The sequence below is a fragment of the Anolis sagrei genome, chromosome X (assembly GCF_037176765.1).
Source record: "Anolis sagrei isolate rAnoSag1 chromosome X, rAnoSag1.mat, whole genome shotgun sequence".
NCBI classification, from domain to species: domain Eukaryota; kingdom Metazoa; phylum Chordata; class Lepidosauria; order Squamata; family Dactyloidae; genus Anolis; species Anolis sagrei.
The window spans coordinates 20,927,193-20,940,920 of record NC_090034.1 but is presented as its reverse complement, the minus strand read 5'-3'; the positions used below and the strand labels follow the sequence as shown (position 1 = coordinate 20,940,920).

At 42.9% G+C, this 13,728-nt stretch overlaps 1 protein-coding gene across 2 annotated transcripts in view; it reads right to left on the bottom strand.

Annotated features, from left to right (window-relative positions):
• The window catches only part of NHERF2 (NHERF family PDZ scaffold protein 2), a 55,470-nt gene extending 51,036 nt beyond the window's left edge, over positions 1–4,434 (bottom strand). Inside the window, exon 1 of one of the 2 annotated variants that reach the window (XM_060786513.2) lies at positions 3,921–4,434. In XM_060786513.2, coding sequence (XP_060642496.2) covers positions 3,921–4,205 — 285 coding nt within the window. In that variant the 5' untranslated portion in view covers positions 4,206–4,434. The remainder of the gene's footprint in view (positions 1–3,920) is intronic. The other variant, XM_067473694.1, reaches the window with a different exon arrangement.
• Positions 4,435–13,728: the final 9,294 nt, after the last annotated feature.

Below are 13,728 nucleotides of genomic sequence, written 5' to 3'. Positions count from 1 at the left end.
CTAAGAAAGCCCTGCAAAATGGCCTAAGGAAGCCCTACAAAATTCCCTAAGGAAGCCCTACAATATGGGCCAAGGAAACCCTATAAAAGTGCCTAAGGAAACGCTGCAAAATTTGCTTGAAAAGTCCTACAAAATTCCCCAAGGAAGTCTTACAGAATTGCTTATGGAAACACTACAAAATTCTGTTTAAAAGTCCAACAAAACAGTGTAAGGAAGCCCTATGAAATGGCCTAAAGAAAACACTGCAAAATTCCCTTTAAAGGTCCTATAAAATGGCCTAAGGAAGCCCTACAAAATCCCCTAAGAAAGTCCTACAAAATCCCCTAAAGAAAACCTTACACTGTTCATGTGGCTGCCATAAGTCAAAAAGCCCATAAACAAGGCAAAAGGGGTTTCTTGGCGTAATGGTTAGGAAGGGCGAATTGCCTTTGAGGCCAAGAGAGTGTGACTCCCATTGGTCCACCTTGCAGGCTTCCATAACCGATTGATTGATTTGAACTCTGGCCTCCAAACACACAAAAGTCATAAACATAAGAAACACAAGTCTACGAACCTCTTGCCCTAAAACTCTTATTAATCTGCTCCCTTTGAATGCTATTTATTTCTTGACATGGCTGGATATTATGTTGTGGACGAGACCAGGGTTCGAATCCCCGTTCGGTTACGAAACCCCAATGCGGCAGCTTAGGCAAGTCACATTCTCTCAGCCTCAAAGAGAAGGCAAAGGTCAATAAATCCTCCAGAGAATTATTTCCAACCAAACTGTAGTAAAGCATTCTTATAAATCAGGACTGGCAGATAAGAAACAACATTACACGTCGATATCTATCTCTATCTCCTTAGAACCAATTATTATAAGGAAACTGATATAGATCTATACATAGTGTAGTTGCCATGACTCAATGCAATGGAATCCTGTCTGTTGCAGTTTTACAAGGCGTTAAGCTTCCTCTGGGCTGGCCCTATAGTGAAGAGTGGATGCATTTTGACAGTCTTTTAACTCAAAGTTAAGCCATAATTTCGAGTTGTAGTTTGTTGAAGCACCAGCCCTCTTTGGCAGATAAGGCCCAAGGCTTGGGAAACTATAACTCCCAGGATCCCATAGCATTGGGCCGTGGAGATTAAATCAGCATCATAGTGCATTCCTTCCACATGGTAGATGCACCCAGAGAATGTTATAGACCTCTTCCAAGTCTATTATTATTATTATTAGTAGTAGTAGTAGTAGTATTAATATTAATAAAGAGGCCATCTATCAAGATAGCTTGGATTGCGTATTCCTGAATAGCAGGAGTGGGTCAGATTACATGGCTCTTGGGGGTCCCTTCCAACTCTAGGCTACTATGATTCATAGGTTGGGTGGCCATCTTTCAGGAAGGTTTTGATTGTGCCTCTATGACAGAAGCAGTTTGGACTGGATGACCTTTAGAGGCCCCTTCCATTTCTAGGACCCTATGATTCAACTGCCCTGTTTCTCCACAAATGTCCATGAAGCTAAATGGCCATCTGTGGGGAGGGCTTGGATGCTGACAGCCTTCCTGTTTAATAGAATGGGGTTGGACTGGATGGCCTTACAGGCCCCTTCCAGCTCTAGGACCTTATGATTCTATTGCTCAATGTCTCGATATTTCTTTTTCCTTGCTAAAAAATGATGGTGAATGGTCTCTAGCTGCAGGAGAGAGATTGGAACCTGCCCCATACATAGACATTTACAGACAGACAGACAGACAGACAGATAGATAGATATGGAGAAATAGGGTCATAGGATCATAGGATGCTAGAATTGGAAGGGGACTCTGAAGGCCCTCCAGTCCGACCTCCTTTGGCAGGGCAGGAAGACCCCATGTGAACCCTCCACACAAATGGCTGGTTAGTGTAATGAACATTTAGAAGACAGATAGAAAGATAGATAGATAGATAGATATACATAGATCGATCAAGAGAGAGAGAGATACAGATAGAGATACACAGATAGATAAACAGATTGATAGATACAAAGATCGATACATAGAGATACACTGATAGATACATAGATAGAAAAATAGATAGATGCACAGATTGATAGATAGATACAGAGAGATATATACACAGATACACAAAGAGATACGAGATATATAGATAGGTAGATAGATAGATTGATAGATTGATAGAGGGATCGATAGATAGATAGAGGATGGATACACAGATTTGGGCCCCATATAAAATCCAGATTATCTGCTTTGAACTGGAGACTCATATAATGCACTTCAAAGCAAATAATGTGGATTTTCTGATTTGATAATCTGGATTATATGACAGAGTAGATCCAGCCATAGAGAAAAAGAGAGATACACAGAGATAGACAAATAGAGATACAGAGAGAGAGAGAGAGAGAGAGAGAGAGATATACACAGATAGATAGATAGATAGATAGATAGAGATACACCACAAAGATAGAGATATGGAGAAGGGGCTTCCACACAGCCATATAACCCAGAATATCACGGCAGATAATCCACAATGTCTGCTTTGAACTGGGTTATCTGAGTCCTCACTGCCATATAACCCAATTCAATGTGGATTTTATACAACTGTGTAGAAGTGGCCAAAGAGAAAGAGATACACAGATAGATAGATAGATAGATAGAGAAAGAGTTAAACAGAGACAGAGAGCAAGGTACACAGACAGAGATAGATAGATAGATAGATAGATAGATAGATATAGATAGATGAAAAGAAAGAGAGAGAGTGACAGAGAGAGTGATAGACACAGAGAGAGTTACACAGAGATAGAAAGAGGGACACATATAGATAGGTAGAGAGAGAAATAGAAAGAGATAGATAGATAATAGATAGAGACACAGACAGAAAGACAGAAAGAGACAGATGATACACAGATAGATAGAGAGATACACAAATAGATAGAGAGATAGACAGATAAAAAGAGAGAGATAGAAAAGGATAGAAAGAAAGACACACAGATACAGAGAAAAATAGAAAGAGATAGATGATAGATACACAGAGATAGAAAGAGAGAGACAGACAGATAGAAAGATAGAAAGAGATAGATAGATGATACACACAGAGAGAGAGAGAGAGACAGAGAGAGAGAGATACACAGAAATAGATAGAGACACACAGATACAGAGAAAAATAGAAAGAGATAGATGATAGATAGATACAGAGAAAGATAGAAAGAGATAGAAAGAGATAGATGATAGATAGATAGATAGATAGATAGATAGACATAGAAAGAGAGACACACACATGTAGACGGAAAGATGGAAAGATTGATTGATTGATGATCGATATTGTAGACACAGAGATACACAAATAGATACAGAGAAAGATTGAAAGAGATAGGTGATAGATACATAGACAGAGGAAGATAGAGAGAGAGAGAGACAGACAGACAGACAGACAGACGAGAGAAAGATAGAAAGGGATAGATAGAAGATAGATACAGAGAGACAGAAACAGAGAGAGAGATACACAGAGAGAGAGAGAGAGATACATAGATAGATACCCCAGGCATGGGCCAACTTTGGCCCTCCAGGTGTTTTGGACTTCAACTCCCACAATTCCCAACAGCCTCAGGCCCCTTTCTTTCCCCCCTCGGCCGCTTAAGCGGAAAAGGAAAGAGCCTGTGGCTGTTAGGAATTGTAGGAGTTGAAATCCAAAACACCTGGAGGGCCGAAGTTGGCCCATGCCTGGTCCACACTGTGGAATGGTTGCAGTTTAGCGCTTGAACTGCCTCCTGGCTCAATATGATTGGGCCCTGGGAGTTGTAGTTTGCCCTCTTTGGAATGGTGGGAGTTGCAGTCCAAAACACCTGGAGGGCCGAAGTTGGCCCATGCCTGAGAAAGGCAGGCAGGCAGGGAGAGCCCCGTCTTTGCTCTTCCCCCCCCCCCCACCCCGCCCGCCCTCTCCCTCCTTCTGACCTGGTGGTGGGTCTCCTTCTCCACGTTGTGCCCGTTGACCTGGACCAGCCTGTCTCCGGCCCGCAGCCCGGCGGCCTCGGCGGGGGAGCCGGGCTCGACCTGCCGGATGAACTGCCCGCTCTTGCCCTTCTCCCCGTGGAGGTGGAAGCCGTAGCCGGAGGGGCCCTTGCGCATGGGGCAGAGGCGCGGGACGGGGGGCCCCGAGGACGAGGACGAGGAGGCGGGCGGCGAGGACGGCGGAGAGCCCGCCGAGGCCGAGGCGGCGCCGCCTTGCTCCTTGGCCATGGCCGCGGCGGGCGGGCGGGCGGGAGGAAGCGGCTGCCGGACGGAGCCAGGCTAGAGAGGGACCCGAGCCCCGGTGCGGATCATGGCCACGAAGGGGAGGGGGAGGAGGAGGAGGAGGAAGGACAACAAGGCCGCCCCGCCCCTTCCCCGCTCGCTCGCTCTCTCTCTCTCGCTCTCTCTCGCTCTCCTTGCTCCTTCCCTCCTTCCTTCATCCACCGGAACCTTCCAGAGGTTGGGAAAAAGGAAGGGGGGCTCAGAGAAAGAGGAGGGGGCGTCCCCTTTCTCTCCTCTTCCTCCTTCCTTCCGTTGTTTCTCTCTATCTTCTCTCTCTTTCTTTCTCCCTCTCAGATACTCTGGATTTTCCATCCTTCCTTTCTTTTCTGCCTCCTTTCCTTCCTTCCTTTCCTTCCTTCCATCCATCCTTCCTTTCTTTTCTACCTCCCTTCCTTCCTTCTTTTCGTTCTTTATTTTCTGCCTCTTTTCTTTCTTTCCTTGTTTCCTTCCTTTCTTTTCTACCTCCTTTCTTTCCTTCCTTCCTTTCCTTCCATCCTTCTTTTCCTTCTTTCTTTTCTGCCTCTTTTCCTTCCTTCCTTCCTTCCTTCCTTCTTTTCTTCCTTTCTTTTCTACCTCCTTTCCTTCCTTCCTTCCGTCTTTTCTTCCTTTCTTTTCTGCCTCCTTTCCTTCCTTCCACCCATCCTTCCTTTCTTTTCTACCTCCCTCCCTCCCTTTCTTTTCTACCTCCTTTCCTTCCTTCCTTTTCCTTCTTTATTTTCTACCTCTTTTCTTTCCTTCCTTCTTTTCTTCCTTTCTTTTCTACCTTCTTTCTTTCCTTCCTTCCTTCCATCTTTTCTTCCTTTCTTTTCTACCTCCCTTCCTCCCTTTCTCTCTTTCTTTACTTATTTCTATCTTCCTTCCTTCCTTTTTCTCTTCACTTATTCATATTTTCCATCCTTTTTCTCTTCACGTTTTTCTTTCTATCTTCCTTCCTTTCCCTCTTTATTTCTCTCTATCTTCCTTCCTATCTTCCTTTCTTTCTCTCTTTCTGCGCTACTTTCCATCTTCCTTCCTTTCTTCTTTTCTCTCTTTCTTCATTTCTTTCTACCTTCCTTAGAATCATAGAGTTGGAAGAGACTTCATGGGCCATCCAGTCCAACCCCCTGCCAAGAAGCCGAAAAATCACATTCAAAGCACCCCTGACAGATGGTCATCCAGCCTTTGCTTAAAAGCCTCCCAAAAAGAAGCTCTCTTCCTTCCTTTCTCTTTTTGTTTCTTTCTATCTTCATTTCTTTCTCTCTTCACTTCTCTCTATCTTCCTTCTTTTCTTTCTGTCTTCACTTATTTCTGTCTTCCATCCTTTCTGTCTTTCTTCATTTCTTCCCATCTTTCTTCCTTCTTTCTATTATCCTTTCTTCCTTTCTCTCTTTGCTTCTTTCTACCTTCCTTCCTCTTCTCCACTTCTCTTTTCCTTCCTTCCTACCCCCTTCTTTCTTTCTACACTTCTCTTACTCTGAAGCTCTTAAATTTCCTTCTTTCTAACTTTCATTCATTCTCTGTATTCTTTCTTTCTACCTTCCTTTCCACCTTTTCCCTTCCCTCCTACCCTTCTTTCTCTTGCCTCCTTCTCTCTCCCATCTCTTCCTTCCTTCACTTCTCTCTACCTTCCTTCCTTCCTATTTTCCCAAAGCTTAAAAACAAACATAACCACCTTGTGCAACCAAATGGGGATTGTAACATTCAAGCCACTTTGGGGAGGCACAAAGCGCATCTTTTGGCAGGGAAGGCAAAACTCCAACTCCCAGGATTCCATAGCACTGAACTAGGTCAGTTCAAGTGGCATCAAACTGCATTAATTCTGCAGTGTAGCTGCATATCGATACTCAAGCCCCTTTCTACCCAGCATGCAAATAATGGGTATTTCTGAGCAAGAAGTAAGCAAAGATTGGAGTTCACACTCATCTGGATGGCCTTTAGAGGCCCCTTCCAATGCTAGGGTCCCAAGATTCAAGTCCCCTGTTTCTCCATATTTCTCTTTCCTTGCACGAGTGACATTGGAACTTAGAACTGGCAGGAAACCTTGGATGTTTTCAGGGGAGCGAAGGTGTTTCAGAATCCACCCCCTTCAATCATTTTGCTGCTCTTTTGTTCGCAAATGGCAAGAACAACACATTAAAGCTTTTGAAGAAAAGTCTCCTGCCGTTCTGCACACCCTGCACAGCGGTCTCATTCCGGAGGCCTAAAGAGCGGTGTGTTCCAGGTGCTTTATTCCGCCCACAGCCTCCATTATGGAGGATTCAGGAGCTGAGTGCTTTGACCCCTTGCTGTCATACAATGCGAGAGGAGTGCTTTGAAGGAAGGATTTGTTCTCAAAGAAGCAATGCAGCGTAGGCTCCCCTTTCTTCCCATTGCCATCATACTGCCAGGCTTATGGATTTCCGGGTTTTCTTATGCAAGGAAAACTTTGACATGGTTTTTCCTATGGTATTCATTGGTGTCCTCCCATCCAAGTATCATCCAAAACTGGCCCTGCTTAGCATTCACAATCAGTTGAGATCCAGGATTTAGGCCTTTCTTTGCTAGTTCCTTCCTATGAAATGCTGCCTATAGCACTTAGATATACATTGGCGGCCTCCCATCCAAGTACCAACCAGGGCTGACCCTGCTTAGCATCTACAATTGGTTGGGATCTGGTGCCTTTAGGGGATTTAGTTAGTTCCTTACTTTGAAATATTTCCTATAGCTCTTAGATATACATTAGCGGCCTCCCATCCAAGTATCAACCAGGGCTGACCCTGCTTAGCATCCACAATTGGTTGGGATTGGGTCCCTTTAGAGGATTTAGGTAGTTCCTTCCTTTGAAATATTACCTATAACATTTAGATATACATTGGCGATCTCCCATCCAAGTACCAACCAGGGCTGACCCTGCTTAGCATCTACAATTGGTTGGGATCTGGTGCCTTTAGGGGATTTAGTTAGTTCCTTACTTTGAAATATTTCCTATAGCTCTTAGATATACATTAGCGGCCTCCCATCCAAGTATCAACCAGGGCTGACCCTGCTTAGCATCCACAATTGGTTGGGATTGGGTCCCTTTAGAGGATTTAGGTAGTTCCTTCCTTTGAAATATTACCTATAGCATTTAGATATACATTGGTGATCTCCCATCCAAGTACCAACCAGGGCTGACCCTGCTTAGCATCTACAATTGGTTGGGATCTGGTGCCTTTAGGGGATTTAGGTAGTCTTTTTTCTTGGAAATATTACCTATAGCACTTAGATATACATTGGCGATCTCCCATCCAGGAACCAACCAGGGCTGACCCTGCTTAGCATTCACAGTCAGTTGGGATCTGGTGCCTTTAGAGGATTTAGGCCTTTCTTTGCTAGTTCCTTTCTGTGAAATATTGCGTATAGCACTTAGATCTATATTGGCAGTCTCCCATCCAAATGCCATCCAGGGCTGGCCCTGCTTAGCATCCAAGCTGAGGCAGAATCTGGTGCCTTGAAGGTATTTAGACTCTTTGCAGTAAATAATAATACATTAACCAGCTTCAGCTTATGGTTTACTTTATGAATGAGAGACCTCCAATAGATCCTAATATTATTCCGCCCTTCCAAACTCAGGGCTCTCTTGATGGAGTCCATTCAGGTCTTCCTCTGGTTTTTCTGCCTTTTACTTTACAAACCAGACACAGAGACACATTAATTACTACCAAGAGGGTTGCACCGTATGGCAAGACTGTGCTGTGCGGTGATATAACTGGAATAAGAACAAGACATTGGATCTTCAATATACTGCAGAGAGCTTTCCAATGCAAGGCTGCCGAAGCCTGGCCAAAATTGATCCAATGCTGCCATCTGCTGATTCAACCATGATAAACTCCAGCAAATCTCCATTTAAAAGTTAGCCAGCCAGATAGAAGTCTGGCTGGATGGAAGTCTAAACAACTCTTAGGAAATATAGTTTGCTGCTGAAGCTAAACTTTTAAGAACTATAGTAAGACCACCCTTAACGGCAGAACCCATATCTTCAGATTCACTTACCCTTGATCATGGAGTAATTAGAATGCACAATTCTAGGCTGTTGTTGTTGCTATTGTTGTTGTTTCTATCCTGCTTTATGTCTCTAAAAAAGAGCCCCAAAGCAGCTAAAAAAGAGCCCCAAAGTGACTTCCTGTAATTTCTCCAAAACATGCTCAATTTCCTATTTGTGTAGTGGTTAAACTAGGACCACTGATAAGAGGGTCCGTGCCTGGTAAGCATATTCTAAACCGAATGGGTCAGGACAGGGAAACAACTCACCAGGATGAAGACAAGCCACAGAGGTTTAATTCAATTAGGCCAAAAGGGATGCAAGTACAAGCAAGATGCTTCAAAAAGTGCAAGCATAACACACAGAGAAAAGCAAGATATCTTATACAGTTTAACAGCTATTCAAAACTCCCACTCCCTCCTCTAATTGGTCAAAAAGGGGACTGGTAAGGATCCATACCCCGATTGGCTGGAGGCTCTACTGATGCTGCCACTTTGGTAGGGAAATGAAGGTCGGGGATAGGCCGGTGAAGGACTAATCATTTGATGTAACACCCCCCTGGGAGGATACATAATCTGTGAAGACAATACCAAGGAAATGTTAATGAGCTTTTGATTCGCTCAACTGTCCAGTTTGATAGCAGACAAAGATAAGAGCTTCCGAAAACAAAGGTGTGAGACTCCTTAAACAAAAGGTGATGATCAGGGCTTGTCTGTCAAGAAAGAGAATTAACAAACACACATACTCTTTGCTTCTGTTTCCACAGGAAACAATCTCTCAGCTTCAAGGGAATCATCTATCTAGATAGTTTTGGGTTTATCTGAGCTGGCATGGGAAGTCACCTATCTCTGCGTAAACATAAACAATTGGTCTGGTGATTGCCTGGCTTGGGAAACAGCCAGAGGGGTTTGCCCATCCTTCATGTTCTTAGGGGATTATCTTTGATAGGTTATGGAGACTTTGCTGTCTCTGGGTCACATTTTATATACAAGAGATAGATACAGTATACAGAAAGATAAAAGTCATGAAAAATACATACAATTTATTAAAGGGTTAGGAACAATAGAATCTTTGATGAGGGTTGAAGCTGCTGTTGGTCCACTCCTGGTCTCCTGATACCTCAAACTCATGAAAGTCCGGAAAATATTTTTAAACAGGAAAAAAATCATATATTTATTACGGAGCCTTTGTTAAACTATAAATCTTCTGGGGATGTGTGTGTGGTTATCATGGCTCGACAACCTTTGAATGAAACCTATTAGCCTTTTGAGAGGCCCTTCATGTTCAATAGGGTTCGCCTCTCTGCCATCGACACATAGAAATCATTAACACAGCAATTATCCCCATCCGGTCTGCGGGTGCGGTCTGTTTTTATTATTTTCTGGTTTCCGGGGAGAAGAGGCTTGGAGAGTGGTCGGTGGCACAAAAGGAGATGAGCACCCGGTTTCATGGGAAGCTAATGGATAAGTTTGGAGTCAAGGGCCATTCAAGAGGAGAGTCAAAGGCTTTGCAGGGAGATGAGAGGAAAACACAAAGTGCATTGAGTACCATAACAGATTGGGAAGCTGATGGGGTCAACTTAACACTGGATTTGACGCCTGCGTAAACAACCTGACATGGAGATGAGGTTGTATGGGGCTATGAAGCATGTGGCTGCCACATCCTGAATAAGGCCCCAAGGAGAGGATCTATGGCAGGGCCCCTTAACTACTGACCTACCACTAAGGTTAAGGGCACTATGATGCTCTAAAGAATATTGGAGAAAATAAGTCTGTTCGATATTTTTGATGATGCAAAAGTCATATAAGTGTGTACGTATTTATTTAGAAAAACCACTATGTGGATTTCCCTTATAGAAACTTCCATGCATATCAAAACTGATCTCAAAGTATATTTCTCTTGCTTCGGGAAAATCTGCTCGCTTAGCTCAATCGTTTCCAATGTGCTAAATAGCTAGAAGATGATGAAGTCGCTCTTGAATAGTTGTGCCTCTTTGCCAAATTTACAATGGATTAGCCAGTCTTTTAACTGAAGAAACAGTATCTGGTACAAAACGGTTTCATAGCAAGGAGTGTGTGTGTGTCTATAAATGTAATGTTTGTGGGATTAACATAACTCGAAAATCACTGGACGAATTGACACCAAATTTGGACACAATGCACCTATCAGGCCAACAAGTGACCATCACTCATAAAAACACTGAAAAACACAGCAGAAGAGATGTAAAAAGCCAAAAAACAAAAAATACATTACAACGCATGCACAAAACCACATATATACACACATATACACAAATATACACACACATATGCATATATACACACAAAACACATAATCACAGACTGGGCCACACCAACGCATGGCAGGGGACAGTGTGTGTGTGTGTGTGTATGTATATATATATATATATATATATATATATATATATATATATACACACACACACACATACACACACACTTGCACTTTTGTGTGTGTGTGTTATGAATTGCATTTGGAGGTGTTATCAAACTTCTTTTAGTGTCCCATACTGTCTTGTGAATATTTTTGAAGATTTTGAGCAGTAAGTTTTCTGATAGATCTTTGTCTCTCATTTATTTTGTGTGTATGTTCATGTATGTATGTGTAGATGTATCTATATAAATAAAAATGTAATGTTCATTTGTGGGATTAGCATAAATCAAAAACCACTGTGCAAATTGACACCAAATTTGGGCACAATACACGTGTCAGGCCAACAAGTGACCATCGCTCATATAAACACTGAAAAACACAGCAGAGGAGACTTAAAAAGCCAAAAAAGACGCTGCAGTGCATGCGCAAAAATGACTCCCCGGCAAACAAAACACACAATAGCATATCCACACTGTCTTCCGGACTACAGCTCCCAGCATCCCCTAGACCAGGCCCTTTAGGAGAGGAGGATGATCCAAGTTGCAAGCTTTCTTCTCCTTGGATTTCTTTCAGAGCATCTCAATACCTGCATATTTCCAGTTTCCTGTTCCTGGACTGCAACTCCCAGCAATCCTCCAGATAGATAGATTAGATAGAGATAGATAGGTAGGTAGGTAGGTAGGTAGATAGGTAGATCGAACAGGAGGACTGCTGGGAGTTGCAGTCCAAGAATAGGTAGAGAAAGAAGAAAGGGGAGGAAGAGGAAGGGAAAGAAAAAGTGGGGGGATGGAAGGGAAGAAGAGAAGGAAGGAAAGAAAGAAGAGAAAGAGGGAGGGAAGGAAGGTTGGACACAGCAACGTGTGGTGGGCACAGCTAGTATATATATAGAGAGAGAGAGAACGCACCCTCAAGTTATGAACAAGATAGATTCTGTAGGTTTGTTCTTAAGTTGAATTTGTATATAAGTTGGAACAAGGACATTTTTGAAGTGTAACTCCAGCTACACACGCATAAACACATTTTTGGACCTCATAGAGAAAGGTTAACACCTATGTGAGGTTTCCTTTGCTGTGTTCAGAAGATTCCACGTCACTTTCCATCTCTGTGATCATTGAATTTTGAAAAATTCGGCTTGTTGTGGAAACAAGAATTGGAGATAAATCTTCAGTGGAGATATATTTCCCCATTATCACTCTTTCAGGAGTGGATTTCCCTTCTAAGGGGTAGACTTCTCTCACTTTCTGTTGTCTCACCCTGTTCTTAACTAGGAGTCATTTGTAAGTTAGATACCTGGCTTGGGAAACAGCCAGAGGTGTTTGCCCAGCCTTCTTGTTCTCAGGTGATTATCTTTGATTTGATTCTATGCAGTAATGGTGGGCTGTAAGCCATTTGGAAAAACCAATGGATGCAAATGCAGTCCTAAATTCTAGCATGATGGGGAAAATAACAATAGTTTTGGAAGTACTGCCAGCCCTTCCGACTTGGCGATGGGGTTATGTGGGGCTATGAGATGGCTAGGATCAACTATTGCAAAGTTAGGGGGCTCTGCGCATCATTGATAAGCCATGAGCCATTGGCTTCAGGACCTTGATCAGTTTCGAAGAAAGGAAAATCCTGCATTGTAGCAGATGGGCACAATTTGGTTCAAACCCCTGGCAGAGTGGGTAAAATAATCATACTAATTGCCCACCCGTCTCTAACAAAGTTATGAGGCAGCAGCTATATACTATTGCTAGGGAACATGGAGGTTTATGCAGCAATGGCGGGCCATGAGTTGTTGGGGAAACCCATTGCAGTGAATGGCAGCAATCCCTGGCAGAACGGCAATAATAGTAATAATAATAGTAATAGTAACCCTAGATAACTTTGGATATACTGTCATCCCTCCTGACATGGAGATGATGAAGAGAATGCAGAATAGGGTTGGGCTAGATGGCCTTTGGGGGTCTCTTCCAACTCTGATTCGAACCCGGATCTCAGCAGGGAGCCCTTGGATAAAATACATTTCAATCCTGCAGCTGAGGCTCTCGTCCTTGGAGAAACAGGCTCAGAGAACCTCTTTTTTTCCCTTCCCCAGCTGCTCCTTTCCCTGGCAGAACCTCCTTTGCTTCCAATTGATTATCCAATTTGTCTTCCAGGGAGTGTTGCCAGCGCAGATTTGGCTGAAAACTTGCTCTGCTGAAGCCGCATTCCTCATTACTCGCTGGCTTGGAATATATATATATAATTTTAAAGATTTTTGTATTGGTTCATTGAACAGGGCTTGCGACTGCCAGATCTTCTATTTTTTAGTAGGCAAACATTGCATGGTGTTTTTAATTGCATGTGAAGATATTCTATCAAAATGAGTGTATATAGTGTAAATATTTTAATAGACTGTTGAGTGTAAATGAACAGATGTAAACCAAACGTGGGTTTGACCATAAGTACAAACGCTTGTTGCTATGGGATCATGGAAGTTGTGGTTTGCATTCTGGCAAAGAGAGAGAACCTTAGGAAACTACAACTCTCGGGATCCCATAACATTAACCCAATGGCAGTTCATGTACCTAGTATCAAACTGTATTCATTCTACAGTGTAGATGCAAAGAAGGCTAAAGGCCTTGGAAAACTACAACTCCCAGGATCCCATGGCATTTAATTAGGGCAGTTCAAGTGCTATTAAATTGTATTCATTCTATAGTGTAGATGCACCCTTTTGTTAGAGAAGGCTAAAGACCCTGGAAAACTACAACTCTTTTTTTGCCAGAGAAGATTAATGACCTTGGGAAACTACAACTCCCATAGCATTTAACTAAGGTAATTCAAGTGCTATTAAATTGCATTCATTTTACAGCGTAGATGCACCTTTTGTCAGAGAAGGCTAAAGGCCATGGAAAACTACAACTCCCAGGATCCCATAGCATTTAACTAAGGCAGTTCAAGTGCTATCACACTGCATTCATTCTACATTGTAGATGCATCCTTTGGTCAGAGAAGACTAAAGAACTTGGAAAACTACAACTCTTTTTTGCCAGAGAAGATTAATGACCTCGGGAAACTACAACTCCCAGAATCCCATAGAGTTTCACAAAGGCAGTTCAAGTGCTGCCAAAC